Below are 19,057 nucleotides of genomic sequence, written 5' to 3' on the forward strand. Positions count from 1 at the left end.
TAGCCTGACTAAGGCAGCTTCCCAACAGCCTGCTCAGGGCTGAGTAAGTGCTATAAAGCAAGACTAAGGATTGATGGAAGAGCTGACTTCCCCACAATGTAGATGAAGGGGACAGACTTGCTCAGAGTCACATGCAAACCAGTGAACAAACCAGGATTAGAGCCCAAATCAACTGGTCAATTTTTGTTTACTTGTAAGGTCAATAGTAATTTGTTTTGGATACAATGTTCATAACATGTTTACATGGTTTCCTGTAGGTTTTAAAAGATTTTCAGTTTGTTTTTATAAAAACATTTTAAATTTTTTTCAGTTTGTTATTTTAAGAATTAGGTTAAGTGTAAGAATATACCAGTATTTTTATATTACATTTTCGTGCATAAGAATGTAGGCTAAATTCTCCCAACAGCTGGGGGCCATGAAGAGGAGGCTGGACAGATTACCTAGTAATAGCAGCAGCCAAAAATTATCAAGCACTCGGGGTGTGCCACGCATTAATCCTTGACATTCATTATTTCACTTCATTCTCACAACAACCTTATAAAACAAATTTTACCAAATTACCAAGACAGAAATTTAGGATTAGAAAAAGACATTATGAACAAGATAATGTTACTAGAAGTGTCACATTTGAAAAAAGAATCCCAAATCAGAGCCAATGTTATTATATCTAAGTAACCCATGAAAGAAAGACCAACATCACCCATCAAACGGACATGTGTATTTATTGCACAAATTTCCCCTAGAATTGGGAGGTTATTATAATACAAGTGTACATTTGAGAAATGTATACAGAACAAGAAACAGTATGTACATTTATCTCACCATCTAAATAACTTAGAGAAAGCAGAAATCTCGTAAGACAGCTACCAGAAATAGGCATTGCATGAAATCTTTTTGTTTAAGTGATCAACCCCAGTGTATGCTAATTAGAACAAAATTATATCTGTGCTGGTAAATTTATTGCACTTAACAGTTTCAAACTCAAAATTAAGATATATGAATAAAAACCAGGAATATTTAAAATCAAGCCAATTAGTTTATATACAAGGAAAATTAGTTTTAAATCTATAATGTAAAAGATCCCTTTTTTATTTCCTATTGCAACCAACGGTTTTTAAAAATACTTAACACATAGCTGTTTGTACCATACAAAGTTGAGAAACTTATTTTGAATAGGCCAAACGCTTTTCACATTCATCATAGTGACCACCCTTTAAAAGCAGCAGCAGCAGCTTACTCCATGGGCTTTCTGTATAAAAAAAAAATGATTATGATGAAGGCAGTAGAAATTACAGAAGTGCTGGGAATTATGAAATTCAGGAATCCTATAAGGATTAATGAATCTATAAGAAACTACAGGCCCCTTCCCTCCGAGCAAAGCTTAGTTTTAAGAATAACGGTAGCATGAGCCATCCATTTATTGAAGACTAGATTTTCTAAATGCTAATTTCTTAGAGATTTCAAATAGATAGGACTGTGAATAGTTTGATGATTAATTAGAAAAGAAAACATGCAAAACAGACTTTACCTGCTACATATCATTCTGAACTACAATAAAAAATAATGTACAGTGATGCACATATGAACTTTTCTATATTCTGAATTCTGCCAAAGAGATTGATTCATAGAATTCCAAACAGTAGAATAGTGAAGAATTTCATTGATGAACAGAACAAGAATATTAAGCCAAAGAAAATATACCCATAAAAACTCTTTGGCAGCAAGTCATCCATGGAAAACTGGTGCTAACTGGGACCAGCAGATAGGACACAGAGGCCAAACTGATTGCAGGCACACCAATTTCAGGTTACATTCCATTACAATCACCATTTCTTCTTAGTCTAGGTTGGAGAGTTCTTGAATACAGAGAGCAAGGCAAAATGTGACCCAATGCTACAAATTAAAGGTCAAAGAGTTAAACCAAAGAAATCTTTAATTACTGAAAACTGAAAGAGCAAAAATGAATATATTATACAGGAAATATATATAGTAACAGAATAAGCAAGTGGTGTTTTTTTAACTAATCAAATAATTATGATAAAAATAGTCCATGAAAGCAGAAACCAACTTCACTTCTAGAATTAAAGTATCTTAGACCAGACAAGTAAAGAATAAACTATCATGTAGTTTTCAAGTAAACTGAGGTAGTAGAGCATATTGAAAACTTTACCTACCCATCTCTATTTACATTACTTACAAAAGTTTGGTTCCGTATTAGCTTTTCTCACAAGCAACATTCTACAATATATACAGAACAACAACAACCGAAAAGTGGAAACCTTTAAAAGAATATTAGCTTTTGGAAGATGGGAATTTCAAGAGAATAATTTTAAGAGTTAATGAGTTCTATTAGTGTAAACTGAATATTATTAAGCAATGAAACAAATATTTATTTTCTGTGGGTTCAAGGATGGCTGATACCAAAAGCAAGGGCCTCAGCTACCTGAGCGCTATTGAAGAAATATTATTTTTCCAATGCTTTGATGCAAGTTTTAATCCTAATTTTAATTTATTAAATTAGGTGCAAATAGGTTAATATTAACATTTATGAGAATTAGCTTATACTTATAAAGAACACAAAGAATATAAAGTAGTATTCTTATTTGGGGATCTATATTACTCACCCTTTAAAAAACAATTGGCTTTATTAATATTTAAGGGTGTGTGAAACCGAAAAATCACCAGAAAGTAACATTTCAACATTATATACAGTTAATACTAGTTGAAAATATATATATATTTTTAAAAAGCCATGTTTATCAATCTTGTATTTTGACCTCTTCTTTTTAAAAAACTAGATACATATGTACACTTGGGTAGATAACAACACAGATTTACACTCATTCTTCTCTTATAATTAATGGCCTATTTAAAATATCAAGAAATATCTAGAAATTAGCTATTTTAATTGACAAAACAAAAAATAATCAAGGTTTGTAAACCTATGTATCTTAGAAATAAAGAATTAATTAAAACAAACAAAGTGACTATTTGAGCCATTTAATCACGAGATATTTGTTGTTATTTAGAGTTGTGGCAACACTGTAGTGATCATAAAAAATTCCTCAATATTACTCATTTTATAGAAACTTCTAAGTTACACTTTGGCTTTTTCAAACGCTTCCCCCAAAATTATTTATGATGCTTTATTTTCATTTGGTTAAAAATATACTACCACCCAAAAAGTCCAGTCTAAAAGAAAAAGCCAAATGTTCACACGAAATGTACTGCAATGCAAGATACCCATGTGACTGACTCATTCAGATGGGACTCTAATGAGAAAAAAATGCCATATATGTATGTTGTGTCTGCTTCCTTGGCTTCTACTTCACATTCCTACAGGAGTATCTGCGCGACATATGGAGAGTGAGTGCTTGCTACAGCAGCCAGGAGAGGAAGGTCACTGGATTCAATCCTGAAATCAAGAAGAAAAAATCCATCAGGCTTTCAGTACCCTCAAGACAGGAGTCCTACAGGCCAAATGACTGCTACCTGCGAAGTTACTATCCCTCAGCAATCAAGGACATAGGCCACCCTGGTCAAAAGAAAAAGGTAAAAGAGCTGAAGATAATGACAGTTGGAAATATTTCAGTAAGTGAAAACCAGAACCAATTTTTTTTTTAAAAGGAAGCAACTGAAACCCAGTGGAAAAGTCATGGATGAAGGAAAGTATCTTGCTGACTTGCTGATAGACCATGCAAGGGACACTGTCTAGAAAATACAATATAGTAAGAGAACAGGATAATAGTGTACACCCAGGTGGTTTTGAATACAAATGTTTCCATAATAAGACATATTGGGAAGAAATAATGGAAGCATCTTCAAAACATATCCTATCACAAATAATTTACAGGAAAAGAAAAATGGCCAGTAAATAAATCAACACTCACTCTTGCAGACTCATTCATGATTAGAGAAGAAATAAATCTACATAAGTAAAGTAAAATCGGGTTTCATTTTTCAGATAGTAGCCTGTAAAAGACTAAAAAGTTGGTAAAAGCCAGCAGTAGGAACAGTGTGCTTCCCACCATTTGTGAGAATTTATTCAAGTTTTTACCTGGGTCAAGATAACTATCACTATCTCAAAATGTTAATACACATGCCCTTTAGCCAAAAATTCTACTTCAAATAATTTATCCTACTAACTTCAAAAATTTATATTCATTCCAGCATTGGTTTATAATAGCAAAACCCAGAAAATACAGTGGGTTCTCAAATAATGTCCTTTCATTCAATATCATTTCATTATAACATCAATGAGATGCCAAAGGAACTTAATTCTTGTTTATATCAATTAGCACATGGTATACTTGGTTTCATTATATGTTGTTTCACTTAAATTTGCAGACCCTATTAAAGATGTTAAATGAAAACTCATTGTTATATAAAACCCACCATATAATGGAATGCTATATAGCGATCAAAAATAATTAGATAGATCAATATGTGTTCATATGAACATTCAAGAAATATTAAAAGACAAGCTGCCCAATAATTAAGTATAAATCAATTTCTATTTTTTTATTTATTGATTTTAGGGAAAGGGAGAAAGGAAGGGGGCAGAGAAAAGGAGGGAGACAGACATCAATTTGTCATTCCATTTATTTATGCATTCACTGGTCAATTTTTATATGTGCCGGGACTGGGGACTGAACTCACAATCTTGGCATATCAGGATGATGCTCTAACCAACTGAGCTACCTGGCCAGGGCCTCCATTTCTATTTTTTTATCGTATACATTAAAAAATTCTGTCAGGCCCTGACTGGTGTGGCTCAGTGGACTGAGCACCAGCCTGAGAATAGAAAGGTTACTGGTTCAATTTCCAGTCAGGGCACATGCCTGGGTTGTGGGCCAGGTCCCCAGTAGGGGGCACTCAAGAGGCAACCACACACTGGTGTTTCTCTCCCTCTCCCCTTCCCCTCTCTCTGAAAATAAATAAATAAAATCTTAAAAAAAAAATTCTGTCAGAAGAAACAATCCTTTAACAGTGTTTAGATGAAGGTGGCAAGTTAGGGAAAACCTTTCATTTTATACCACTGCTATAAACCAGTTAAATTCACATTACTTAAAAAACTAGTTTTAATTTTTAAAAAATTAATGGCATTATGCACAGGGAATCATCTATTTCCAATCTGTATGGTAAGAAATAACATTAATGAAAGAATTTAATTTGGTATCTGACATAAACTAGGTATTTGCTGCTGTTGGCTCTTTCTCCCTTCATAAAAACTGAATTATACAAAAGTTCTAGATTGTTGTAATTTGCTCAACTAGCATTTCGTGAAATAATATACACATACACCACATACAAACACAGTGGCCATGGGACATTAAGTGCTCACAGCACATAGAAAAGGGCTATACCATACCTCCCATCAATTTATCTGTTCCTCTTTCAATTAGCATTTTAGAGAATTGTCTTTTTCCTAAGAATAACTGCAGAAGGATGAATAATATGTAGATAATGTAGTACCATCCAGTGTTTTTAATCAGCTCATATGGGTAGCAGGGAGGAAGCGCTTTCAACATATCTTTAAGTAAAAATGAATAGTGCTTATTTTCCTAAGGCAGAAATTAAAAATCACCCTGGTTAGTGTCACTCAGTGGACTTAGCACTAGCCTGAGAACCAAAGGGTAGCCAGTTTGATTCCCAGTCAGAGCGCATGCCTGGGTTGCAGGTCAGGTCCTCTGTAGGAGGCATGTGAGAAGCAAACACACACTGATGTTTCTCTCCCTTTCTCCTACTCTCTCTATAAATAAATAATCTTTAAAAAAATTATAGAAACTTCATTAAAAAAATTTAAATTCATTTTTTAATCCTTACCCAAGGGTATATTTATTGATTTTACAGAGAATGGAAAGGAGAGAGGTGGGGAAAGAGTGGAGGGAGGGAGAGACAGAGAGACAGACACATATCGATTGGTGGCCTCCCATACACACCCCGACCAGGGATCAAACATACAACCTAGGTATGTGTCCTGAGTGGGGAATCAAACCCCAACTTTTCTGTTGTATGGGGTAATGCTCCAACCAGCTGAACCACCCAGTCAGGGCTAGATGTAATTCATTTTTATCTGACTATATTCTCAACTTACTGTAATAGTACAGGGGACAATGAGTTTCAGATAGTGTAAGACAGGGATCTGCTCTTACACGGTACAGAGCAACCCGAATGAGAACAGTGTCTAGCTTCTAACAGGGAAAGGCACTTAAAAGAAGGCAATTCTGAGAACAGAAGGCAGCGCAATGTGAAAACAAAACCAGAAGAGAAACCATGAACATACCCTAGAACCACTCCCAGCTCCTTGACGTGAACACGCATCTGCCCCCTCAGGTACTCTGACAGCATTTTGCTCTTGAAGTACAACTCCTGTAATCGGTCTTCAAGATGCATTACACACTGCAGTTGGGGGAACCAAGAACCAGGTCAGAAAATGAAACCGTGCCATTCTAAGTGATGGCAATTTCCATAGCATTATGTTTCTGACAAGTCTATTTAGTTATTCCAAAATAAACTACAACTTTGAGCACATTTTTAAAGCCAGTAATTTAGCTAAATGAGTGTAAACCTTTTTCTAGCTCATATCCAAGATTTTGAATTTACAGTTTTATTTTTAAGTGGTAAATCACACACAATATAAAATTTACCATATTAACCATTTTTTAGTGCACAATTGAGAAGCATTAAGTACGTTCAAAATGTTGTGCAACTATCACCACTATCCATTTCCAAAATTTCAAAAAATGTTTATTTCAAATTTGATAAATATAATACTTATAAATTAATATATTTCAAGTGTATTTACACAGGATAGGCTGCATTCTTCTATAGAAAATAAAAGAAAAAAGGTGTGCAATAACTCACAGAGAATGACCTGTAGTCTTTACTAGAAGAGAGGTATTTCCGAGCTGGAATATTAAAACCTAACCCATTTATTGTCCATTAACTCGTTCAACTTACTAACACAGGTGATTTTTCACGTGAACTGATGCTGTCAGGGGGGTCCCACCTACAGCCTGCGTGCCCCATGCAGCCCACGATGGCTGTAAATGTGACCCAACAAAAAAAATCACAAATTTACTTAAAACATTAGGAGATGTTTTTTATGATTATGTGTCTCAATGTATTTAATGTGTGGCCCTAGACATTTCTTCTTTTTCCAGTGTGGCCCAGAGATGCCAAAAGGTTGGACACCCCTACACATGTTTGAGGAAAAACCATGAATGTGCAAGTGTTAAAATACTAAAATCTTGCAGAGTGTTCCTTTCCAGTGAAAATCAACTATTAAAATGCCTAACAAAAACTCATTTTCTTATTAGGAAAACACAACTACATGAATTTGGGGGCACATTTATTATTTTATGGTGCATGTTTCCCCCATAATACTGACTTGGGCTGAAAATGAAAATGCCTTAGGTGAAAGAAAAAGTTTATACATAGATTATATAACAGCATATATACAGAATATATATTTTAATAAAATTCATATGCGTATGTATATATATAAATACAATCTACCATAGTACCTCTTTTTAAGTATATAATTCAGTGATGTTAAGTATATTTATAATGTTGTGCTACCATCAACATCCATTTATAGAACTTTATTTCATTATCCCTAATAGAAACTCTGTACCCATTATACAGTAATTCCTCATTCCCTCCTTCTCCTCAGCCCCTGATAACCTCTATCTGGTTTATGTCTCTATACACTGGCCTGTTCAAGATACCTCATATAAGTGGAATCATACAGTATTTGTCCTTCTGTGTTTTGCTTACTTCACTTATCATAATATGTTCCAGGGTCATCCACATTGAAGCATGTATTGCATTTTCATTCCTTTTCATGGCTGAATAATATTCCACTCTGTGTATTACACCATATCTTGCTTATCCATTCATTTATTGATGGACATGAGGTTTTTCCAACTTTTGGCTATTGTGAATAATTTTGCTATGAACATTATGGCACAACTGTACAAGTCCCTAGTTGCAACTGTTTTGAGTAAAAACCTGGAAGTAGAATTTCTGGATCACATGACAATACAATGTTAAACTTTTTGAGAAACTGCCAAACTCTTCTGCATAGCAGCTGTACCACTTTACATTCCACTGGCAAAGTACAAGATCCAATTTCTCCCATCCTGGTCAATAAATATTTTTCTAAATCCTAGCCATCCTTATAAGTGTGAAATGGTATCTCATGGTTTTCATCTGCATTTTCCTAGTAACTAATAATGTTGAACATCTTTTCATGTACCTATTGGCCATTTGTATATATTCTCAGGGAAATGGCTATTCAGTTGTTCCTTTCTTATTGTTGAGTTGGAGTTCCCTGTATGTTCTGGATATCAATCTCTTCTCAGATATATGATTTACAAATATCTTCTCTCATTCTGTGGGTTGTTTTTTTTACTTTGTTGACAATGAGTATCCTTTGATATAAAAAAAGTTTTTAATTTGATGAAGTCCAATATGTCTATTTTTTGCTTTTGTTGCCTATGCTTTTGGTGTAAAATCCCAGAAATCACTGAGGATTATCCCCCACATTTTCTTCAGTTTTATATTTTTAGCACTTAAGTTTAGGTTTGTTCAAGTTTAGATTTGAGTTCATTTTTGTGTATGGTATAAGGATTCAACTTTATTCTTTTGCATGTGGATATCCAGTTTTCTCAGTATGCGTACTGAAAAGACTCCTTTGTCTTTGTGTTTTGAAAAGGATCCCTTGTCTTGAACTAGTTAACCATATATGTGAGGGTTTATTTGGAGGCTATTATATTCTGTTGGTCTGTATGTCTGTCCTTATGCCAGTCCCACCCTGTTTTGATTCACTGTTACTTTGTAGTAGGTTTTGCGACCAGGAGGTATGTGTTTTCCTACTTTGTTCTTCTTTTTCAACATCGCTTTGTTTCTTCAGGGTCCCTTGAGATGCCACACACATTTAGGATAGGTCCATGTGATTAATGAAAAAAGTCACTGGAATTTTTGACAGGGACTGCTTTGAAACATACATCACTTTGGGGAGTGCTGTCATCTTTGTAATACTAAGTCTTTCGATCCCTGAACACGAGCTATTTTTCCATTTATTTATGTCTTTGATTTCTTTCAGCAATGTTTTATAGTTTTCAGTGTACACACCTCTTGCCTCCTTAGCTAAACTCGTACCTAAGTATTTTAGAATTTTGATGTGCTTTCTTCATTTCCTTTTCAGATTGTTCATTGCTATGAAATGCAACTATCTTTACAGGCTGATTTTCTATCTTGTGACTTTGCTGAACTCATTTAGCAGGTCTATCAGGTTTTTTTGTAGAATCTGTTTTCTACATATAAGATCATGTGACCTGCAAACAGAGATAATTTTACTTCTTCCTTCCCAATTTTGATGCCTTTTTTTTCTGTTTCTTGTGTAACTGCTTGGGCAAGGACTTATGAAGACTATGTTGAATAGAAGTGGTGAAAGTGGGCATCCATATCTTGACCCTCATTTAGAGGGACAAGATAAATTTTAGGGGTAAATCTTCAGTCTTTCACCATCTGAATATCACGTCAGTTGTGGGTTTGTCATATATGGCCTTTATCATGTTGATCTAGAGGTTTTTAATTAATCTCTATTATAGTTCTCCTAAGTAGAAAATAACCTTGAAAATTCAAAATGGTGCCTTCGGTAAGAGGTTACCAGTATTATAAAAAGCAATCACCCAAAGTCCCGATGTGACAATTAGGGCCCAGAATGCACTGGCATTCTGCACAAAGCTTAGGGACATCGCATGTCCACCCCTTACACGATACTCATCAGGCAATGAATTCTGGCTGCTGAAATCATAGAATATATTATACATACATATACATATCCCCTTCTTTCTTAGTCTGCTTGGACCACCATAACAAAATACCATCAAATTGGTGGCTTAAACAACACAAAATTATATTTTCACAGCTCTGGAGGCTGGGAGTCTGAGACCAGGGTGCTACTGTGGTCAGATTCTAGTGAGAACTCTCTCCTGGCTGGCAGATAACTGCCTTCTCCCTATGTCCTCACATGGTGGAGAGAGTGTAATTTCTGTCTACTTCTTCTTATAAGGTCACCAATCCCATCATGAGGACCCCATCTTCATGACCTAATTAACCCTAATTAGCTCCAATAGGCCCAATTCTAAATACTATCCCAATGGCGGTCAGAAATCCTACACAGGAATTTTAGAGGAACACAAATATGCAACTGATAACACCTTCTTTGAGGAAAACAATGATGACGTGAACAGCAGTGTTCAATGTAGGCACACTCAAAATAGACTCTGGATACCTATCAGAGCGCTCAAATTCAAACCTCACACATACTTACAAAATTTGGAGACAAGTTATGTTTATAAAGCTGAAGAGTGGAATGAAGCAGATTGGAAACAAGACTGGAAACCAACACTTCCTTTCCTAGTTTATTGTCTGTCACTCGTCTCTGGCTACTGGCCACTTGCACAGTCCATTTATCCATATCTGCTATAATACAGACAGCTTCCGCTATTGGTTCGTCTAACACTGGATGCTGGAAAGAAAAGAATAATTCATCTTAAAATGAGCAAATAAAGTTTTTATAGATAATGCTACTGGAATGAGGCAGGGAAAAGATATAAAACAGAAGGAAATAAAAGAATATTAAGTTATGACAGCAACTGCCAATCTTCACAGGTAGAGATTCATTACCAGAACTTTGTATTGTTGAATCCAGAACTTAACTTTCATTGGCTTTTGGCTAATTCATTCATTTAACAAATTTACTGAGTACCAACCATGTGCCAGGCAATTGGAAGAAAATATTTTTTACCTCGAAAGAACTAAACATTTTTAAAATAGACAGAATAGGGATTTGCATGTACAAGTCAGTGGTAAAGTTCTGTGCTAACTATCCCAGCCTGTGTCGGGCATTAACCTGCTTAAGCACCTCGGAGGCTACTCCCTGATGACATGAAGTACCCTGCTGGCTATGTGTGCTAGGTTTTTCTGTTTTACCAACATGTATATCCAGGGTATAGCTACAGAAGTTAAAAGGAAACCAATCAACACGTACTATTGTGGTTAAATGAAAAAAAGTCACTCTGCACATGTGCACACACACACTATACCACAATTACATTAAAAAAATTCAGATCTATTATCTAAATGAAAATTTATAGAAAAAAAGAATGAAAAAAATACTCAAACTGAACTAAGAGTGTAAAGACGATTTCTTCTTTCTGCTTTGTTATACATTTATATTGTTTGAACTTCTATCACAAGCATTTAGCTAAGCAATGCTTTTACAGTAAGAAAATTTAATACATAGTGAATAGCATTTTTAACACATGTGTACTGATAAAAGGACCACATGCACATAGGTGTGCTCTTGGCTGCCTATGGTTTACACGTAAAGACCAAAAATGAAAAAAGACCAAAATGACAAGTACACAGCACCACTATCATTAAGAGATGATAGCCCTACAATGCTCAATACTTCAACATCATTCTGCCTTTGGAAAGGTAAGAATTTCTTCAACACTGACCATATACATTATCAGCAATAAGACTGAGATAAAAAACTATAATGTGAAAAATACTTGAAAACAATGGCCTTCCTACTTTCAAGCTTTTACGTTACCACAATTTAATAACTAAGGATGTAAGTCTGCTCCTGGATAAACCCACATTGGGCATCCTCAAAGGACATATTTTTGCTCAGTTAATGAACAACCACTTTGAATAAAGCTTTTTATTTATTGCTAAGGAAAATAAGACAGTGGAGCTCACAGTTATGTGAAAAAGATGAAAATAAATACAGCTGGCTAGATAAAGACATGTACAACAGATCCCTAGGAACCAGTGCTGGGGTATCATAAAAGGGCATCAGCAGCTTCTGTGTGACTGGGAGTTTCACAGGGGGAAGGACATGGCACTGCTACTGACAGGTGGGAGAGGAATATCGATGATTCTGTAAGAGGAAATATCGTGGGAAGACTCAAAGGCAGAATTAGATACATGTAACCAAATTTGTGAAAAATGAGAAGTGGGGAAGAGGAGAATGGCAAAGAAAAACCCTGGAAAGATACACTGGGAACACCTTCTGTGGAACTGTACACTTTATATTTGTTTTTATAAAATGGTACTCAAATATTTCTTTTTAACTCTTATGATGGATATAACATGTTTCTATTTACCAACTTAACTGCTGAAATATAATTTTAAAAACAGTATATACATCTAAAGATGTATTTCTTACATTTAAAAAAAGCAAGATAATAGTGAACATGTACTTTAATGCAAGTATCTCTGTGGTTATAAAAGAAAAATAAGAAGAATGTAAAGTGGAATAACAAACTATTAAAGGCAGATACTACTTTCAAAAGCAATGGACCTCTATAGGAGATGAGAATTATGAAGGGGGTCCATCCATTTGTTATCCTCACACAAGGAAATGCCTAATCAGATAATGAAGAAACTACTATGAAATATACTTTAAGGGCCACAAACCATTTTAGAAATGAACTTTATAGCTCTTTATAGCGCTATAACTTTATAGCACACTTAACGTGTGCCTAAGATTTAAACGACCCAAAATATTACAAAATGCACCTCCCCTTCTTTTTTGGTAAAAAAAAGAAAATGGTCCCAAGTCAGCAGTACCACCCCCTGCACCCCACCAAGAGAGAAGGGCCTAAATTCCAAATTCAAGATCAGAAATGATTCAAATTAAACACACTTTAGAAGTTGTAGTAAATAATAAAAATAAGGTTACAGGGAAGCACAGTGCCAGTCATTCATTCTGAAGTTGCTTGATTTTACTCAATGGATTGTCATATGTAATGTCCTTATCTGATAAAATTTCAACTTAATACCAGTCCTTATCTTCGCCCTCAACTTCTGGAAAAAACAGCCTACACCAATGGCAGCATATTCTTAAGCGAGACTTTGTAGTGGCCTCTTCCACAATTTCTAAAGCTTGCATTCAGCTTCAGATACTTCCACGTCACAAAATGGAAAGTGTGTGTGAGAGAGAAGCAGTGAATAGAAATCTTTATTTTTCTCAAACCCTCTTCTCTGAGTTCCATGATTTCTGCAATACAAATTCATCCAAAAATCTTACCAACATTTTTCTCTTCCGGGCATTTCTAGAGTCACAGTACATAAACTCCAAAACCTTCAAAACCTCCTCTCTAATGGATATTCCCCTATCTCTACCCTGTTACAATACCTAATTTTTCAGCTGCTTGCTAAGTATTCACACATGGCTTTGCAAACTGCACTTTCAACCCAAAATATACCAAATCAACTTCAGTTTACTTTCTTCAAAACTAGTCAGTTTTCTTCAGTTATCTTTTTAAAAAATAAAAAATAAGACCCCCAAGTATTACAGATGTAACAGGTCTTAGAAACATCATATAATGCTGTTCAAACTGGCATTGTCTTTTGGAAAAAAATTAACCAGTATGCATCATGAATATGAAAATAACCCCACCTTATAAATTGTCTAGAAGCTTCATTTCTGGGAATCTAGCCTAAAGAAAGAATCTTAAATCCACAAAACACAGCAACAGTATCATGTTAATTATAATGGTAAAAGGAAGAAAAGTTCTTTTAAAAGTTAAGCAACAGAGAATAGAGAACTCAGAAATAAACCCAGGTATATATGCTCAATTAATGTATATTGAAGGAGACAAGGATATACAATGGAGAAAGGATAATCTCTTCAATAAATGGTTTTGGGAAAACTGGACACACACATGCAAAAGAATGAAACTGGATCCCTACCTTGTACCATACACAAACAACTCAAACTGGATTAAAGGCTTGAACCTAAGGCCTGAAACCATAAAACTCTTAGAGAAAAACAGAGAAGAGCCAGCCCTTCATATCAGTCTTGGCAATGATGTTTTTAGATTCGACACCAAAGGCAAAGGCAGTAACAGCAAACTAAACTAACAGACTTCTGCACAGCAAAAGAAACCATCAGCAATATGAAAGGGTAACCTACATAATGGGAAAAAGTATTTGCGAACCATATATCTGATAATGAGTTAATAACCTCCACCTCCCAAAAAACAATTAAAAAATGAGTATAGAACTGAATAGCCAATTTTCCAAAGACATACAAATGACCAACAAGTACATGAAAAGATGCTCAACATCATTAGTTATCAGGGAAATGTGAATCAAATCACAATGAGAAATCACCTCACGCATTTTTGCATGGTTATTACCAAAAAGACAAGAGGTAAGTGTGAGAAGAAAAAGAGAATCCCTATGTACTGCTGGTGGGAATGCAAACTGGTATGACCACTATGAAAAACGGTATGGAGGTTCCCACAAAATTACAGCCCATGCTGGTATGGTTCAGGGGACTGAGCACTGGCCTGTGAATAAAGGGTCACTGGTTCAATTCCCAGTCAGGGTACATGCCTGGGTTGCTGGCCAGATCCCCACTGGGGGACACACGAGAGGCAACCACACACTGAAGTTTCTTGCCCTCTTTCCCTCTCTTCCTCTCTCTCTAAAAATAAATAAATAAAATCTTAAAAAAATTAAAAACAGAACTATTATACGATCCAGCAATTCTACTATTCTGCTTTTGGGTAATATATCCAAAGAAAATAAAAAACAGATTTCAAAGGGATATCTGCACTCCCATGTTAACTGCAGTATCATTCATAAGAGTCAAGATATAAAAACAACCTGTCGACAAGTAAATGGATAAAGAAGATGTGGTACACCCCCACACACACACAATGAAATATTATTTAGCCACAAGAAAGAAGAAAATCCTGCCATTTGCAACAACATGGATAAACCCTGATGGCCTTATGCTAAGTAAATAAGTTTAACAGAGAAAGACAAATACTGTATAATCTCACTTACATGTAGAATCTAAAACATGCAAGTTCATAACAGCAGAGGAACAGACTAGTGGTTGACAGTGGTGGGGCAGGGGGTAGAGAAAAATGAGTGAATATGATCAAAAGGTACAAACTTCTACTGGTAAGATAAATAAGTTCTGGAGATGTAATGCACAGCATGAAGACTACACTGAAACAATATAGTATTGTATATTCAAAAGTTGCTAAGAGAGTAGATCTTAAAACTTTGCATCACAAGAATGGTAACTATGGGAGGTAATGGATATTAACTAAACTTCCTGTTGTAATAATTTTACAATATCTACATATCAAATTAATGTTATGCATCTTAAACTAGTACTGTGTTGTATGTCACTTATATATCAATACAACTGGAAAAAAATAAAGCTGAATGACAGAAGAACGATGAGAAAAACCATGTAACAAAACCAGGAAATAATGAACACTAAAAATGTTCATAAAGTACATTAATGATATGAAGAAATTCTCTTACATCAATTGTTAAGTGATAAAAGCAGAATTCAAAACAGTAAATATAATACCACATTCATGTGTGTAGGTATATGAACACAATACCATGTATAGTGAGTATATACTTACAATAGGCATGCATACATTTTATCTATGTAGGTGTATATTTGTATGCATTAAAATGTATGTATATATAAATGGCCTCCATTTTATGTATGTATATAGTGTGTATAGCATGTGTACATACATACATGCATACAAACAGAGCAGGAATGGTGACAGAAAGATACCAGGCATAGGGAGCATAACAGACACAAAACACCACAGAGTGTAACTCTGTTATATAAATAGCAGTATTATTTTCATTAGCCAAAGAATCACAGCCTCTATTAGATTAAGGGTCTTGTCTTAGGATATATAGGTAATAGGTGGCCAAGCCTCAGTCTTCTGAAATGCCACGTACTGTATAATGACTGCAAGAAGTTTCTATATTAAGAATGGCTGCCACTGAATAGCAGGTTTAGAAAAATTTGTGTTTAACTTTCTATGCATTTCAACACTTTATAAATATATATATTTATTTGGTTGTAAAAAAATTCCACTATGTCAGAAACTTAGGAGAAAAAGAAGAAACACCCCACTAATATAGTTCAGAAGAGTAAGATTATATCTTTCTTCAAAAGCAGCATTCTCATTATTATGTATTAAAAGGTCCCTACAAGTTTTCCCATGAAAGAAAATTAGAAATATTTCTCATGTTATATGTAGTGATGATACATTTTAAGTACATAATAACTTAAACCATTAAAAATAAACCTTATTTAAAACAGATTTATATATACAGAGAAGAAACTGATGGAGACCAGAAGGGAGGGATGTTGGGAAGGTGGGGTGAAATAAAGTGATGGGATTAAAAAGTACTAATTGGTAGTTACAAAATAGTCACGGGGATGTAAGGTAAAGCATAGGGAATATAATTAACAATATTGTAGCGACTATCGAGGGTGTCAGGTGGGCACCTGAATTATTGGAGGAAAGACCTATATGAATGTCTATCTGCTATGCTATACACCTGAAAACTAATACAAAATAGTACTGAATGCATGCTGTACTAAAAATAAAAGAAGTTATTCTCCATTAAAAAAATAAACTAAACCTTATATATGAACAGGAAAAAATGACTAATCAGAAACTCAACAGCCTGTTAGTGCTGAGATTAAGATTGGTATTTCATTTTTCATTTTTCTGTAATGCTGCTTTGATAATAAATATCTTAATTATTATAAATAAAAATATCAAAGGGAAAGACAGAAAATCCAGTTGCTGAAATGAAGGGCAGAAGATAAAAACTCATCCTTTTCACCACAGTGGAAAGACTCCAAGAGCAACAGTAACATAAGTCTTGAAAGCTTTGTGATGCTGATTTTACTTATTTGTATCTGCAGTAACTTTTGTTCATCTATTTTAGAGACAATATGACACAGGAGGCTAAGATCACAGCTTAAGAACATGCAGACTTTTAGCTATGTCATTCCCTATCTAAATAACTTAAAAACCTTTCCATGCCATACATGAAATACAGGGGTGGTCATAAGTACCAAAAGGGGTTATTATAAGATTAAGTGAGGTATTACATTTTGGTGTCTAGTATATACTAAGGCCACAATGAATACTAAATGGTTATTATTATTATTACTACTACTACTTCTCCTCTTGTAATAATTAGCAGGTAGAAACCCTTAGCACCAGAATGCTTTGTCTTCAATAGGAGAGAGGAACTCTTTCAATGACAGGTTTTCAGAAAGAACACCAAAGACCACTGTGCGAGGTAATAGATACAAATGCAGGGAAAAAAAGGACTGAGTGACTAACATCAGACATAAGGAAAGACAGGGGAAACAGAGAGCATTACAAGGGCCCATATGAGATTTCCTAAACCAGTACTTACTAAGCACTACGCCAGGCACTGAGAAGACAAAATTGAAAAAACAGAAATAGTTCCTTCACCCTGAAGGTCAAATACCATCAACTGATATAAATTCTTTCATCTGAAGCATTAAATGACTTATTCTATTTTCTTCAAGTATTTATTTTTTTATGTGTCGTACTACACTTATTCATGTACTTGCCTTATTTTCTCCAATGCTAAGTAATCAATGAGGTCAGCAACTATTTCTTTTTCATCTATATATCCGTTGAAGTGTTAGCAATATGTTCAGAACACAGTGTGCCAGTAAATATTTGATTGGTGTGAAAAGGTTGAGCAATATGTCCTTTAGATAGAAAGAACATGAGTTTGACTAAGTTTTGCTGGGTATAGCATTATTTCCCTATTATGTAACAAAACACCAAGATTTATAACTCTAAGTAACTTTCTACTGGCACAGAAGGTTTAAATGTTTTTTTTTTTAAGATTTTGTTTATTTTTAAAAAGAGAGAGGGAAAGGAAGGGAGAAAAACTGTTTTGAATAAAGTTAAATACAACTAAGAGCCATCACACAAAAAAAACTAAACAAACTTTTTGGTCAACCCAATTATACAATTAGGATAGAAAACAATGAAATATCAAAACTAGATAATAAAAATCTATTGAGATGAAAACTGTTTTCTTGAAAAGATCAACAAACAAATCTTAAGCTACAATGGGAATCAGCAAACCTATTCTGTAAAGAGCCAGACAGAAAATATTTTTGGCTGTAGGGGCTATACAATCACTCTTTCAATGACTCAGTTTTGTTGTTGAGGCAGGAAAACAGTCCTAGAGAATATAAATAAATGGATGTGGTCATGTTTCAATAAACCTTTATTTACAAAAAGCAGGCATATTTACCCCATGAGCCACAGCTTGCTGATATTTGATCCATATGGGTCAAAAATATCTACTAATGAAATCAAGGCATGAATGATCTCTTCTTTGGAAAATTCCCTGCCTTTGCCAGGAGGAAAAAAAGGAAAAACACAGATTACAAAAATCAGGAATGAAAGAAGGGACATAATGAGAGACCTGATAGAAATTAAAAAGATTAGTATATGCTATGAACAATTTTATTTCAATAAATTAAGATTACTTAAATGAAACTGATTGATTTCTAGAAAAGACAAAAATCAGCAAAATTGAATCAGGAAGGAAAAAGAAAATTAAAATAGATCTATAATAAGAAATTAAATTAGCAATTTAAGATAGTCTCTCATTTTAAACACCTAGACTCAGAAACTTCACTGGTAAATTCTATTAAACATTTAGAGAAAAAAATAATACCAATCTTTGAGAAAATCTTGAAAGAAAGAAGAAGTACTTCCAAACTCATTCTGTATCATTCTATACGGCAAGTATTATTCTGATATTAAAGCTAGACAGAGACATCACAAGAAAACTATAGACTAATACTCTCATAAATATAGACTCCAAAATCTACAACAAATTATTAGTAAATCAAATCCAGCAACATATAAAAAGTACTATATTCCACTAAGTGGGACTTTCCTCTCTAGGAACACAAAAGGTTGCTTTAACATCTAAAAATCAATCTATGTAATCTATCACATTAACAGTTTGAAGAAGAAAAATCACACAATTGTTTCAACAGACACCAAAAAAGTATCTGACAGAATTCCCTACCCATTCATAATTTAAGTGGTAGGGGGCAGGGAACGCAAAACAGATAGAAAAAATAGGGAAAGAAGGAAATCTTCTCCACCTGTTA

At 34.4% G+C, this 19,057-nt stretch overlaps 1 protein-coding gene across 2 annotated transcripts in view; it reads right to left on the reverse strand.

The window, feature by feature from the left end:
* Positions 1-223: 223 nt before the first annotated feature.
* The window catches only part of FNIP1 (folliculin interacting protein 1), a 123,744-nt gene continuing 104,910 nt past the window's right edge, over positions 224-19,057 (reverse strand). For both annotated transcript variants that reach the window (XM_053672751.1, XM_037129818.2), the window contains 3 exons: positions 10,346-10,543; positions 6,287-6,402; positions 224-3,415 (listed from right to left, as the gene is read on the reverse strand). In XM_053672751.1, the coding sequence (XP_053528726.1) occupies positions 3,337-3,415; positions 6,287-6,402; positions 10,346-10,543 (393 nt within the window). In that variant the 3' untranslated portion in view covers positions 224-3,336. The remainder of the gene's footprint in view (positions 3,416-6,286; positions 6,403-10,345; positions 10,544-19,057) is intronic.

This window comes from Artibeus jamaicensis, unplaced genomic scaffold (genome assembly GCF_021234435.1).
Source record: "Artibeus jamaicensis isolate MK-2021 breed Jamaican fruit bat unplaced genomic scaffold, CSHL_Jam_final contig_786, whole genome shotgun sequence".
NCBI lineage: Eukaryota > Metazoa > Chordata > Mammalia > Chiroptera > Phyllostomidae > Artibeus > Artibeus jamaicensis.